Here is a 12962-nt window from a genome sequence, read left to right as displayed (position 1 = left end):
TATCTCAAATGTTTCTTGCCATAAGGGATTACGTTTGAAACTAATTTGGGTGTGGTAGTTTGTGTTTTAGCAGACGTTTTGGGAATTGGGCGACTGGAATCGGCATAGTCTCACGCATTCCTCCCATTCCTGATGTAAAGGGTGATGTAAAGGGTTTGTTGTACTTCTGCTTTTCGTAGCAATAGTCTTTCGACACATTTTGCACAGGACATTCATTTGCTGAACATCAGACCCCTTAAACCCAAACCATTTACATATGTCTGAAAAAACATTCCTGCCCTTTTTGGGATGATTTCAGCTTCACGAGAGGCTGAGCTGGCTTCCTCACTTTCCATTTTGGTGGAACTCTTACCGCCGCTACACTTCTCCGGTGTGGTTACAATTTGTGAAAGGCTGTCTAGGGTTGTGATTGGTGGATAACCTCTGTGCACGTGTTGTCAGGCAACTTGGACATGATTAGACTTTGGGCTGACAGAGACGAGACAGCGAGATGCTGCTCGTGCTGCTGGTGGTTCTCTGATCCACCTCTACGCAGACGACACCATTCTGTATACTTCTGGCCCTTCTTTGGACACGGAGTTAACTACCCTCCAGACGAGCTTCAATGCCATACACCTCTCCTTCCGTGGCCTCCAACTGCTCTTAAATGCAAGTAAAACTAAATGCATGCTCTTCAACCGATCGCTGCCCGCACCTGCCTGTCCGTCCAGCATCACTACTCTGGACGGTTCTGACTTAGAATATGTGGACAACTACAAATACCTAGGTGTCTGGCTAGACTGTAAACTCTCCTTCCAGACCAACATTAAGCATCTCCAATCCAAAAATAAATCTATCATCGGCTTCCTATTTCACAACAAAGCATCCTTCACTCATACTGCCAAACATACCCTTGAAAAACCGACTATCCTGCCAATCTGTGACTTCAGCAATGTCATTTACAAAATAGCCTCCAACACTCTACTCAGCAAATTGGATGCAGTCTATCACAGTGCCATCCGTTTTGTCACCAAAGCCTCATATACTATCCACCACTGCAACCTGTATGCCCTCGTTGGCTGGCCCTCGCTTCATATTCGTTGCCAAACCCACTGGCTCCAGGTCATCTCTAAGTCTTTGCTATGTAAAGCCCCGCCTTATCTCAGCTCACTGGTCACCATAGCAGCACCCACCCGTAGCACGTGCTCCAGCAGGTAAATTTCACTGGTCACCCCCAAAGCCAATTCCTCCTTTGGACGCCTCACCTTCCAGGTCTCTGCTGCCAATGACGAACGAATTGCAAAAAAGAAATCACTGAAGCTGGAGACTCATATCTCCCTCACTAGCTTTAAGCACCAGCTGTCAGAGCAGCTCGCAGATCACTGCACCTGTAAATAGCCCATCCAACGACCTCATCACCATACTGTTATTATAATTGTTTTGCTTCACAGTATCTCTACTTGCACATTCAACTTCTGCACATCAATCACTCTAGTGTTTAATAGCTAAATTGTATTATTTCGCCACAATGGCCTATTTATTGCCTTACCTCATTTGCACACACTGTATAAAGACTGTTTCTCTATTGTATTATTGACTGTATGTTTGTTTATTCCATGTGTAACTGTGTTGTTTGTGTCGCACTGCTTTGCTTTATCTTGGCCAGGTCGCAGTTGTAAATGATAACTTGTTCTCAACTAGCCTACCTGGTTAAATAAAGGTGAAATAAACTAATATTTTTTTTAAATATATATAAAAATATGGAAAAAACTTGATCGCCCTAACTAGAATCTGTCTGCAGCAGGCTCGTAAGCATTCAAACAGCACTTTCGTGCGTTTTGCCAGCAGCTCTTCGCAAGCACAGCGCTGTTTATTACTTCAAGCCTATCAGCCTAATGGCTGGTGTAACCAATGTGAAATGGCTAGCCAGTTAGCTGGGTGTGCGCTAATAGCGTTTCAAACGTCACTCGCTCTGAGACTTGGAGTAGTTATTCCTCTTGCTCTGCAAGGGCCGCGGCTTTTGTGGAGCGATGGGTAACGCTGCTTCGAGTGTGGCTGTTGTCAATGTGTTCCTGGTTCGAGCCCAGGTAGGGGCGAGGAAAGGGACGGAAGCTATACTGTTACACTGGCAATACTATAGTGCCTATAAGAACATCCAATAGTCAAAGGTATATGAAATACAAATGGTAGAGAGAGAAATATTCCTATAAATACTATATTAAACTAAAACTTCTTACCTTGGAATATTGAAGTTTCATGTTAAAAGGAACCACCAACTTTCATATGTTCTCATGTTTTGAGCAAGGAACTCAAACACTAGCTTATTTACATGGCACATATTGCACTTTTACTTCTCCAACACGTTGTTTTTGCATTGTTTAAACCAAATTTAACATATTTCATAATTATTTGAGGCTAAATAGATTTTTATTGATGTATTATATGAAGTTAAAATAAGTGTTCATTCAGTATTGTTGTAATTGTCATTATTGGTCCTCCAATAATTGGTATCGGTATCGGCGTTGAAAAATCATAAACAGTCGACCTCTAGTGCCAAGCTTGTAGCGTCATACCGAAGAAGACTCGAGGCTGTAATCGCTGCCAAATAATTACTTGACACATTGGGGGAAAGAACTAGAAAAAAACTGAGTAAACTAGAATGCTATTTGGCACAAAACAGAGAGTACACAAACTCAGTGTACAGACTCAGTGAGCATAGCCTTGTTATTGAGAGGCCACTGTAGGCAGACCTGGCTCTCAAAACAAATTCAAGATTTATGACCTATTGCCACAAGAAAATGGAAACCAGTGAATAACAAACACCATTGTAAATAGAACCCATATATATTTCCCTTTTGTACTTTAAAAATGTGCACATTGTTACAACACTGCATATAGCCATAATATGACAATCTATACCTTTGGTACTTTTGTGAGTGTAATGTTTACTCTACATTTTTTATTTCTTATAATCTATTTAATTTGCTTTGGCAATGTAAACATATGTCCCATGCAAATAAAGCCCTTTGAATTTAAATGAGACAGGAGAGAGAAATAGAAAGGGAAGGAGACAAGGCAGGATGCTTGAGCAACTGTTCCACAGAAAAGGAGAACAGAGAGAGAGAAGGGAGGCAGCTCTTTACCCATCTTTTGGTGAAGAGAGGGTGTGCGAAATAAAGATAGAGAGAGGAGGATGGCAGAGAGAGGGTGAATGTAGGCAGCTCCTTACCCGTCCTTGGTGGTATCAGCTACACCTGCGATGAGCTGGACAGTTTTGGGGTTGTGATGGATCTGTGTGTGAAGGCCCAGGTATTTCTGCACAAAGTCCCCCGGGGTCATCAACTTCTCGCCATCTGCATCCACCACACTGGCATGCTGGAGGGGTTATGACAGAGTCACACTGGGTCCCTTCCTTGTACTGTTATAACAATCATAACCCTGAGCATTATCAACTCCTCTGTCATGCTTAGAAGGGTTACGACAGAAACCCACATCACGTCATTTTGAGTTTCCTGCTAAACACTGACATGTTGAGGGGGGTTAGGACAGAATGCATCCAGGTGGAGTTTGAGTTCCTGACTTAACTCTCATCCATCACACTGGCACGCTAAGGTGGTTCTAAATGTGATGCTATAATATCGCTCTTACTTCTTCCCGGGTAGACACACACGATTAGGGCATTGATTTTGTTAAGGCCTCACGCTCTGCCAGTATAAACTGTGCACTGTGTGTAGACACTGTCTGAACAACTGGAAAGCCTATATACATAAGATATACTCAATCAATGAGCATCACTCTCCAAATATAACTACGTATGACAATAGCCACAGGAAGTAGTTTGGGGGTGCTGCGATTTCTTTCTTGCCCCTGTCTATATCAGACCACTAACACAGGACTAGTAAAGGCCCAGTGCACTACTTTTGTGAAAATAATTTAAACTAAATGTGTGAGTGTTTACCAGCATGTGACTTGAGTTTGATAATTATCTGTACAAAACAGTTAAACAGTTCCTGTTTGGCCCTGTCTGGGGGTGTCCTCGGATGGGGCCACAGTGTCTCCTGACCCCTCCTGTCTCAGCCTCCAGTATTTATGCTGCAGTAGTTAATGTGTCGGGGGGCTGGGGTCAGTTTGTTATATCTGGAGTACCTCTCCTGTCCTATTCGGTGTCCTGTGTGAATCTAAGTGTGCGTTCTCTAATTCTCTCTTTCTCTCTCTCTCGGAGGACCTGAGCCCTAGGACCTGAGACCTGGCCACCCCACATAGCCTGGTTCCTCTCTAGGTTTCTTCCTAGATTTTGGCCTTTCTAGGGAGTTTTTCCTAGCCACCGTGCTTCTACACCTGCATTGCTTGCTGTTTGGGGTTTTAGGCTGGGTTTCTGTACAGCACTTTGAGATATCAGCTGATGTACGAAGGGCTATATAAATAAATGTGATTTGATTTGAGTTAATATGAAAATAATTATGGAATATAAAAATACTTCCTTGAAATGTTTTCCAGTCTTTTGAAATACTTTGCAAATGCAACGTTTTCTACATTAAAATGAACATTTCAGTTTCCTTTACATTTTAGTAGATGCTCTAATCCAGAGCAAATAACAGTAGTGGGTGTATACATTTTCACACTGGCCCCCCATTGGAATCGAACCCACAACCCTAGCATTGCAAGCGCTATGCTCTACCAACTGAGCCACATCACCACAAACCACTTGATGTCTCAATGCACTAAATGTTTTTCCATCATGGTGATGGAAAGTCTACAGGTACAAACCTCGATGACCAGCCTATGTACAATACAGTAATATACATTTACATTAAGTGGTTTGTAAGGATGGTAAATTAATGCTGTACAAAGTGGTTGTTTTTCATGTTATTTGATCAAGAAAAATATTTAATTTGATGTAAATGTTTGAGAACAGGGTTTTGTTCTTTCTGGATTCCATTAGAATGACAGAATCACAGAGAATCGGACAGAGCAGCAACTCTTACAAATCCAACTATTGAATCCTGCAAGATACTGTTCTTCATTATACAACAACCTTTTTTGCCAAAGCGGAGATTGAAAGATTTTTTGCTGCGCAACAGACATCTATATTGGTATGCTAATACTGGTAAAGGCCCAGTGCACCATTTTTTTAATTCTGATTTTTTCAGGGGGTGCTGCAGCACCCTCGGCACACCTACCCGCAGTTATGCATATGACTTGACATGTCCGACTGACAACTAAAGGTGAACTATCCTATTTACAAAGATTCCTTAGAGGAATAAGAACTTTGTAGAAAGTATTTTGTGTGAGGTCTCTTTAACTAACCTTTCATTTTAGTAATTTAGCAGACACTCTTATCCAGAGCGACTGACAGGAGCAATTAGGGTTAAGAAACTAGCACAAGGACACACTGACCAATTTTTCATCTAGTCGGCTCGGACTAGCTGTCGCCCCAGCTTTGTGAGCTAAGCCATCTTAGGCTTTATGTTATGTTTTCAGTAGCTCTATTAGCCCATACAAGGCACTGACTGCTGTTTCATCCACAGAGCCATGAAGGATCAAGCACAACAGTGTGCAACTGTGAATACAGTTTAGAAGAGCCCTTATTTATGTTCAACATGGAACTCACAGCTTCAGCGGGTTCTGAGAAATGCTGAATACAAAATGCTGTAAATCTTTCAATGTTTTGACTAATACATGACCTCTAAACTCTCACAGTATGTAAAATGTGTATAACCCCCTTTGTATAGCTATGGACTATGGATACCATTGGAGTCAAGATGTGCCAGTATCCATGTGGAATTCTTTTGACACCTTGTAGAGTCCATGCCCCAATGAATTGAGCCTGTTCTGAGGGCAAAAGGGGTGCAACTCAATATTAGGAAGGTGTTCCTAATGTTTTGTACACTGTGTATAGGCGCCCTGCCAGGGAGGGAAAGAGGCAGAACTGACAGCCCTCCTACAGTGTGAACACAGGCGTTTAGCTTTGTAATTCAGCCGATAGATGCTTGCTTACTCCATCACAGAATGCCTGCCACATTCAAACACAGGCAAATGTCACATGACTCAAGCTATGGCAGAGGGATTTCTTGTGAAAAGGTTAACTGACACTGATGTTTGCTACCAGCCGGGCACTCATGCCATGCCCATACATGTTACAGCCTGCCCTTCTCAGTCATTTAATGCATAGGGTGCATTAATACTCTATAGCCTCTTGTCCATGTAGAACAGATGAAGTGGAAACACTTGAGATACACCTTTCACCATTAATGTGTATGTTGTGTGTATTGTGGTATTTTATTAGGATTCCTATTAGCTGTTGCAAAAACTGCAGCTACTCTTCTTAAGGTTCACACAAAACATGTAATAATAGTGAACATTAATAGTCAAGAACAGCTCAAGGACAGAACTACATAAAGTGTGTGGGTTGGTCTTTAAAGAGCATGGTGACACAGCTCCTCACAAGATTCCCTCAAGCTAAATCATGACTTCAGTTCACCCTGGGGGGATTGTGACCCTAGATGTTTCCCCAAAGAACTCCGTTTCGCATCATCTTCCTGATGGCGGAGGTTAGGATTTAATGAGGGTAGCTGATTCCAAGCTGAGATTGTGAGTCACTTTGCATATAAACTGTGCATAGTGATTATTTGAGGCAGGCTAAAGTTGAAGGACAAATAGTTGTTCTTACCTTCTGAAAGATAACCTTCAATTCGCTCGGGTCTGCCCGTTTGGTGGATTGCACCTGCCAAGCAATATGATTAAGATAAAAATGTTAAGGTAATGACTCGTTCTGCAGAAAAAACAAGTACACAGCGACTAGTTACATAATGTAAACGGTGAACTAACTAGTTGTTTGGTTTTGTAATCAATACTAGCTAGCTGACACTGGGATAAAGTGTGTCTCCTTGCAATTTGAAATGAAAAGATTCCAAAAGCAAAGAGGACTTGAAAGACTGCTATCCTACAAGACATATCATTATTGTCAAAACGAATGCTAATGCAAAGTATCACACCAACTGTTACTGCAGGTGAGTTGACCAGGAAACACTGCTACTGCTAACTAGCTAGCTACTGGCTAGTTAGCTACAGTAACGTTACTCAAAAGATGAAGAAAACAAACCCTTCTTCAAATGACTCGTTAGGTTTAAAACAGCAAAGAACAGAACGGATAAGAGGGTATTTAGACACACGATGGTACTTGAGTGATGCGGTTGTCATTATTGCACAATCTTGTGAGTTCGTAAATAGCTAGTATCGCAATGTTAATCAGATGTAAACGCTAGCCTTATCGCTAACTCCGCCTTGTGGATATTCATTCAAGGCCAGAGACCGGGCGTTACCGCAGTGATGCACGGAGCAATGAATGCCCTACACCCGACAAAAAGAGACTCAAGTAATCCTTTAAACGATATAGTCATATACCCAATACAAAACAGATCAAACATGCAGACAACATTAAAAGCGATTTCTGAAACGTAAAGCAAGCGATGCCGAAGTCACCTTGACCGCCATGTTGGTTTTGACGTCACGTACAGTTAGCTGGCGCAGGCGCTTTCACTGCAGAATTCAAAATAAATTAATTGAAAAGCAAACTCCGGTCTAATCTGAGACGGTTGTATCAACCCCACTATTCTAGTCTAGTGCGTGTCCCTCTGACTCTGTTCTAAAAATGGGTGTGTTTGTCTCTTCAGCTGTAGCGGTCGTGGTTCGAGCATTCCAAGGGTGATGTAAGGACACGTTTCTATTGCACAGTGTCTAAGCCTGAGTGAAAAGTGAAAACAGACTGCTAGCTATTCAGACCAATCGAATAATTAACCTGGCCACACAAATACAGTAGTCTATTTGTGGGAGAACAAATATTGCATAGCATAACCGTGGGTAGTAGAGGTGCTGAGGGTGCTGCTGCACCCCCTGAAAATCATATTTAAAAAAATATATATATATTAATATTTTTGATATTCATATTTTTGCACTGAGCCTTTAATTCTCCTGCAAACTACTTCCTATGTTGCATATACCAGTATGCTACACATCATTCAATCATTGAATGACCTGTAGGCCCTCAGAGGCTGAAACTCACTCAACCTGATTGACTGGAAGAAAAAAACATGAAGCAGGAGTCTAAACCAATAACACACATCTTGTAATGTTATGTTAGGCCTAACTTGTGAAAGCCATTTCAACTAAAGGTTATGTTGACTACTTTATTGATTGGGCCTAAATTCAAATGGCAAGTTTTCCCATCCCATTGTTCTCCAGGTTTTAATAAAAATTGGAAACCAAACCTATAAGCAATGTGTGTAAACATCCCCCCTTTTCGAAGATCTGAAATCAGTTTAAAGTTGACACCCTTTTGCCAAGCCCAGGCCAGAACACAGAGTATGTGTGCCTTAACTCTGCTGCAATCCAGTTAAGTGCAGAGTACTTTAATGGGAACTGTCTCATGTGTAATGAGGAAAGAGGAGAATAGCCAACTGGGACACTATCTGCTCTGTCCTGTTTTCCTCTCTCTCTCTCTCTCTCTCTCTCTCTCTCTCTCTCTCTCTCTCTCTCTCTCTCAATTCCATTTCCACTTAAGGGGAAACATATGTTTATAGTGACACAGAAAGTGAAATAGATAATTAACAAAAGTCAAATTGCACTAACAAAAGTTCAAAAATAATACAAATATTTCAAATGTCATTACGTCTACATACAGTGTTGAATGCCGTGGCAGAGATCTTTGTGGGCTATACTCAGCCTGGTCTCAGGATGGTAAGTTGGTGGTTGAAGATATCCCTCTAGTGGTGTGGGGGCTGTGCTTTGGCAAAGTGGGTGGGGTTATATTCTTCCTGTTTGGCCCTGTCCGGGGGTATCATCGGATGGGGCCACAGTGTCTCCTGACCACTCCTGTCTCAGCCTCCAGTATTTATGCTGCAGTAGTTTATATGTCGGGGAGCTAGGGTCAGTTTGTTATATCTGGAGTACTTCTCCTGTCTTATCCGGTGTCCTGTGTGAATTTAAGTATGCTCTCTCTAATTCTCTTTTTTCTCTTTCTTGCTCTCTCTCTGAGGACCTGAGCCCTATAACCATGCATCAGGACTATCTGGCATGATGACTCCTTGCTGTCCCCAGTCCACCTAGCCTTGCTGCTGCTCAAGTTTCAACTGTTCTGCCTGCGGCTATGGAACCCTGACCTGTTCACCGGACATGCTACCTGTCCCAGACCTGCTGTTTTCAACTCTCTAGAGACAGCGGGAGCGGTAGACATACTCTTAATGATCGGCTATGAAAAGCCAACTGACCTTTACTCCTGAGGTGCTGACTTGCTGCACCCTTGACAACTACTGTGATTATTATTGTTTGACCCTGCTGGTCATTTATGAACATTTGAACATCTTGGCCATGTTCTGTTATAATCTAATACTTTATATTTAAGATTCTTCAAAGTAGCCCCCCTTTGCCTTAATGACAGCTTTGCACACTCTTGACATTCTCTCAACCAGCTTCACCTGAAATGCTTTTCCAACAGTCTTGAAGGAGTTCCCACATATGCTGAGCACTTGTTGGCTCCTTTTCCCTCAGTTTGTGGTCCAACTCATTCCAAACCATCTCAATTGGGTTGAGGTCGGGTGATTGTGGAGACCAGGTCATCTGATGCAGTACTCCATCCCTCTCATTTTTGGTCAAATAGCCCTTACACAGCCTGGTGGTGTGTTGGGCCACTGTCCTGTTGAACAAATGATAGTCCCACTAAGCGCAAACCAGATGGGATGGCATATCGATGCAGAATGCTGTGGAGCCATGTGTGCCTTGAATTCTAAATAAATCACAGACAGTGTCACCAGCAACGCACCATCACACCTACTTTTCCATGCTTCATGGTGGGAACCATACATGCGGTGACCATTGTTCACCTACTCTGCATCTCACAAAGACTGCTGCTGTTGGAAAGAAAAAACTCAAAATTGGACTCATCAGACCAAAGGACAGATTTCCACCGGTCTAATGTCCATTGTTCATGTTTCTTGGCCCAAGCCAGTCTCTTCTTATTATTGGTGTCCTTTAGTAGTGGTTTCTTTGCAGCAATTAGACCATGAAGGCCTGATTCACACAATATCCTCTGAACAGTTGATGATGAGATGTGTCAGTTACTTGAACTCTGAGAAGCATTTATTTGGGCTGCAATCTGAGGTGGAGTTAACTCTAATGAACTTATCCTGAACTTATCCTGCAGCAGAGGTAACTCTGGGTCTTCCTTTCCTGTGGCGGTCCTCATGAGAGCCAGTTTCATCACAGCACTTGATGGTTTTTGCGACTGCACTTGAAGAAAATGTAAAAGTTCTTGAAATGTTCCGTATTGACTGACTTTTATGTCTTAAAGTAATGATGAACTGTCATTTTATCTTTGCTTATTTGATCTGTTCTTGCCATAAAATGGACTTGATCTTTTACCAAATAGGGCTGTCTTCTGTATACCACCCCTACCTTGTCACAACACAACTGATTGACTCAAACGGATTAAGAAGTTCATAAATTATTTTAAGAAGGCACACTTGTTAACTGAAATGCATTCCAGGAGCTTCCTCATGAAGCTGGTTGAGAGAAATATAAGAGTGTGCAAAGCTGTCATCAAGGCAAAGGGTGGCTACTTTGAAGAATATGAAATATAAAATACATTTAGATTTGTTTAACACTTTTTGGGTTACTACATGATTCCATGTGTTATTTCATAGTTTTGATGTCTTCACTATTATTCTACAATGTAGAAAATAGTAAAAATAAAGAAAACCACAGCAGTGTCTCGCTGGTCTGGGCGGGGTGTCTGTTGATCTGTTGCTCCTGTGTGAGGTGTTGGGGCTGTGGTTGAGGGCAATGTCCTTTAGAGTCCTGGCGAAGGTGGGCACTGCTGCCTTGTATAGGTGGACCTGGTCATAGAGGCTGTTCAAGTCTAGGGTGGAGTGGTGGGCCAGGTAAACTTGTGGTTTTGAGGCACGGTCGCGGGAAATACTTGCTTTTACCCGCTGTATGGTAGCAGGGTGGAAGTCTTTTCGTGGTAGCAGGGTGGAGATAGAAGCTTTTTCAATCACTCCATTGAGTGCTGTGGCCACCCTTTCCTGCTGTATTCTCAAGTTGTTTGTGCCTGTGTGAATTATTATGTGGCTGGATGACCCTAGTTGGTCCTCAGACAAAAGGTCTAGGACGGGCTGGTTATTTGGACACTAGAGTTTCTACACTATGTGTTTGGGAAAAAGTACATGTTCTTGTATATATTTCCCATTAGAGTCCATCTCTCTCTCTCTCAAGGCCATAGCTATGGTCTGAGTTTAGTCATCTGTTAGCAGACATTTTTGGGGGGGAGTTTTAAAGTGAATTTCCTGCATATTTTTACTGTTATGAATAAAAGCCTCATCAGTTGCTCCATTATAATACCAGAGACCAGTACACCCTACTGGACAAAAACCTTGCAGCACCTGGAATTCCCAGACAGTCTCCAATCCAAGTATTTACCAGGCCTGACCATGTTAAGCTTCTGACATCGGACGAGATAGGGCGTATTCAGGCTGGTATGGCCGTAAGCGAAGGAACGTGCACTCTATAAAAAGCTGATGAGCCTCTGGAATAGATTGTAGGCTTTACAAGTGGGATGTTGAGCGCTACATCCCGAGGGGTTTGTGCTGATTGTACAGAGATTGTGACAGCTGGTTAAATAGCGTCCCTTGACAAGGCAAGAACAAGAAGTATGTCAGGAGAAATGCAGTATTATTGTAAAGAGTCTTATACTTGAAATACGGAGGAGTGGATGAAAAAAGAGAGGCAGAGGAGGTCTAAGAGAGAGAGGGAGGAAGAGGGTGAGCTTGAGTCGGTTAAAATGGTGGAAAAAAGGGAGATGGTTTGTTAAAGAAGAATGGTAGAAAGTGTAAGCAGAGTGAGGAGGAGAAATGGAAGTGAATGAGGGCGAAGTATCGGAGGTGGTAGGTGTGGTGAAGTTCTTGGAGCCTGAGGCTTGCAACAAGGGTTAGGATAAAGATGAGTCTCTGACAGTAGGAGTGAAGTTTTAGGAAAGAATTGACCTTTGCCTTCTGGCTGATTCCTTTGTGGTTTCAGGGTGGGTGAAAACCGAGTTGGGTGCTGTTTAATCGTTGAGGGTAACCAGAAGAGATCTTGTGATAATTGTTTGTGTTTCTGCTGGTCAGAGGGAGTCAGGAACTCAGTGTTAAACAAATGGGGAAAGGAGATTTGAACTGTGTTGCTGTCAAGAAAAGTGTGCCATTGAAAGGAGTGATCACTGGGGTAGGGGTAAATGTCAAAGCTGACCAACTGAAGGGGAAGATTCACAGTGTTTGTGATGCTTGCCGTTTGGTGCGACGCAGACAGGGTGGCCTGAGTGGTGAAACAGAAGAGTCATTGTCTGTTCTTTTGAGTTTTGATGTTGAGTCTTTGCCCAACAAAGTGATGTTAGGATATATAAGTTAGCCTGTATGAGCTTTGTGACGAATACATTACGTTGTTACAGGTGTCACGCTTATGGGCATGTGGCAGCAGTGTGTAGGAGGGAGGTTCCTAGGTGTGAGAAGTGTGCAGAAGGGCATGAGACAAAGGAATTTCTAGCATTGGGGAAAGTAGTAGTATTGCAGGGGTGCCCATGGAGCTGGGGATCAGAAATGTCCCGTGCGAGAGAGGCAGGTTGAGGTTTCCAGAGTTAGAGTAGTGCAGAAGTTGTCATATGCAGAGGTAGTGAAAAAAGTAGAGGAAGATGGGTCAAGAGGGAGGGATCCTGAGAGGAGTGGTGTGAGTAGTATATCTGTACCAGTACAGAGGGATAAACCAACAAGTGATATATGTTTCAGTAAGATTGGATTTTTGGCATTTATAGTAATGGTTATCAACTGTACTGCAGGGATGGAGTGTAAGTCGCAGAAAAGAGAGTTTGTGGTGGCAGCTGCAGAGATGTATTTGAGGTATTTGTGTGTGTGAGATTTGACATCAGAAGAGTTACAGGGTGTGTTAAGTGGTGGTGC

General features: G+C 42.6%; 1 protein-coding gene across 2 annotated transcripts in view; it reads right to left on the bottom strand.

Annotated features, from left to right (window-relative positions):
- slc25a12 (solute carrier family 25 member 12) overlaps window positions 1–7738 on the bottom strand; it is a 31921-nt gene extending 24183 nt beyond the window's left edge. Inside the window, exons 1-3 of one of the 2 annotated variants that reach the window (XM_020466647.2) lie at window positions 7462–7738; window positions 6650–6703; window positions 3209–3354 (exon numbers count right to left, since the gene is read on the bottom strand). In XM_020466647.2, coding sequence (XP_020322236.2) covers window positions 3209–3354; window positions 6650–6703; window positions 7462–7473 — 212 coding nt within the window. In that variant the 5' untranslated portion in view covers window positions 7474–7738. Of the gene's footprint in view, window positions 1–3208; window positions 3355–6649; window positions 6704–7081 lie in introns of both variants that reach the window. The other variant, XM_031810466.1, reaches the window with a different exon arrangement.
- Between the last annotated feature and the right edge of the window lie 5224 nt (window positions 7739–12962).

This window comes from Oncorhynchus kisutch, linkage group LG30 (assembly GCF_002021735.2).
Source record: "Oncorhynchus kisutch isolate 150728-3 linkage group LG30, Okis_V2, whole genome shotgun sequence".
Taxonomy (NCBI): Eukaryota; Metazoa; Chordata; class Actinopteri; order Salmoniformes; family Salmonidae; genus Oncorhynchus; species Oncorhynchus kisutch.
Note: the sequence above shows the minus strand (reverse complement) of the source record. Positions and strands in the feature narration are given on the sequence as shown.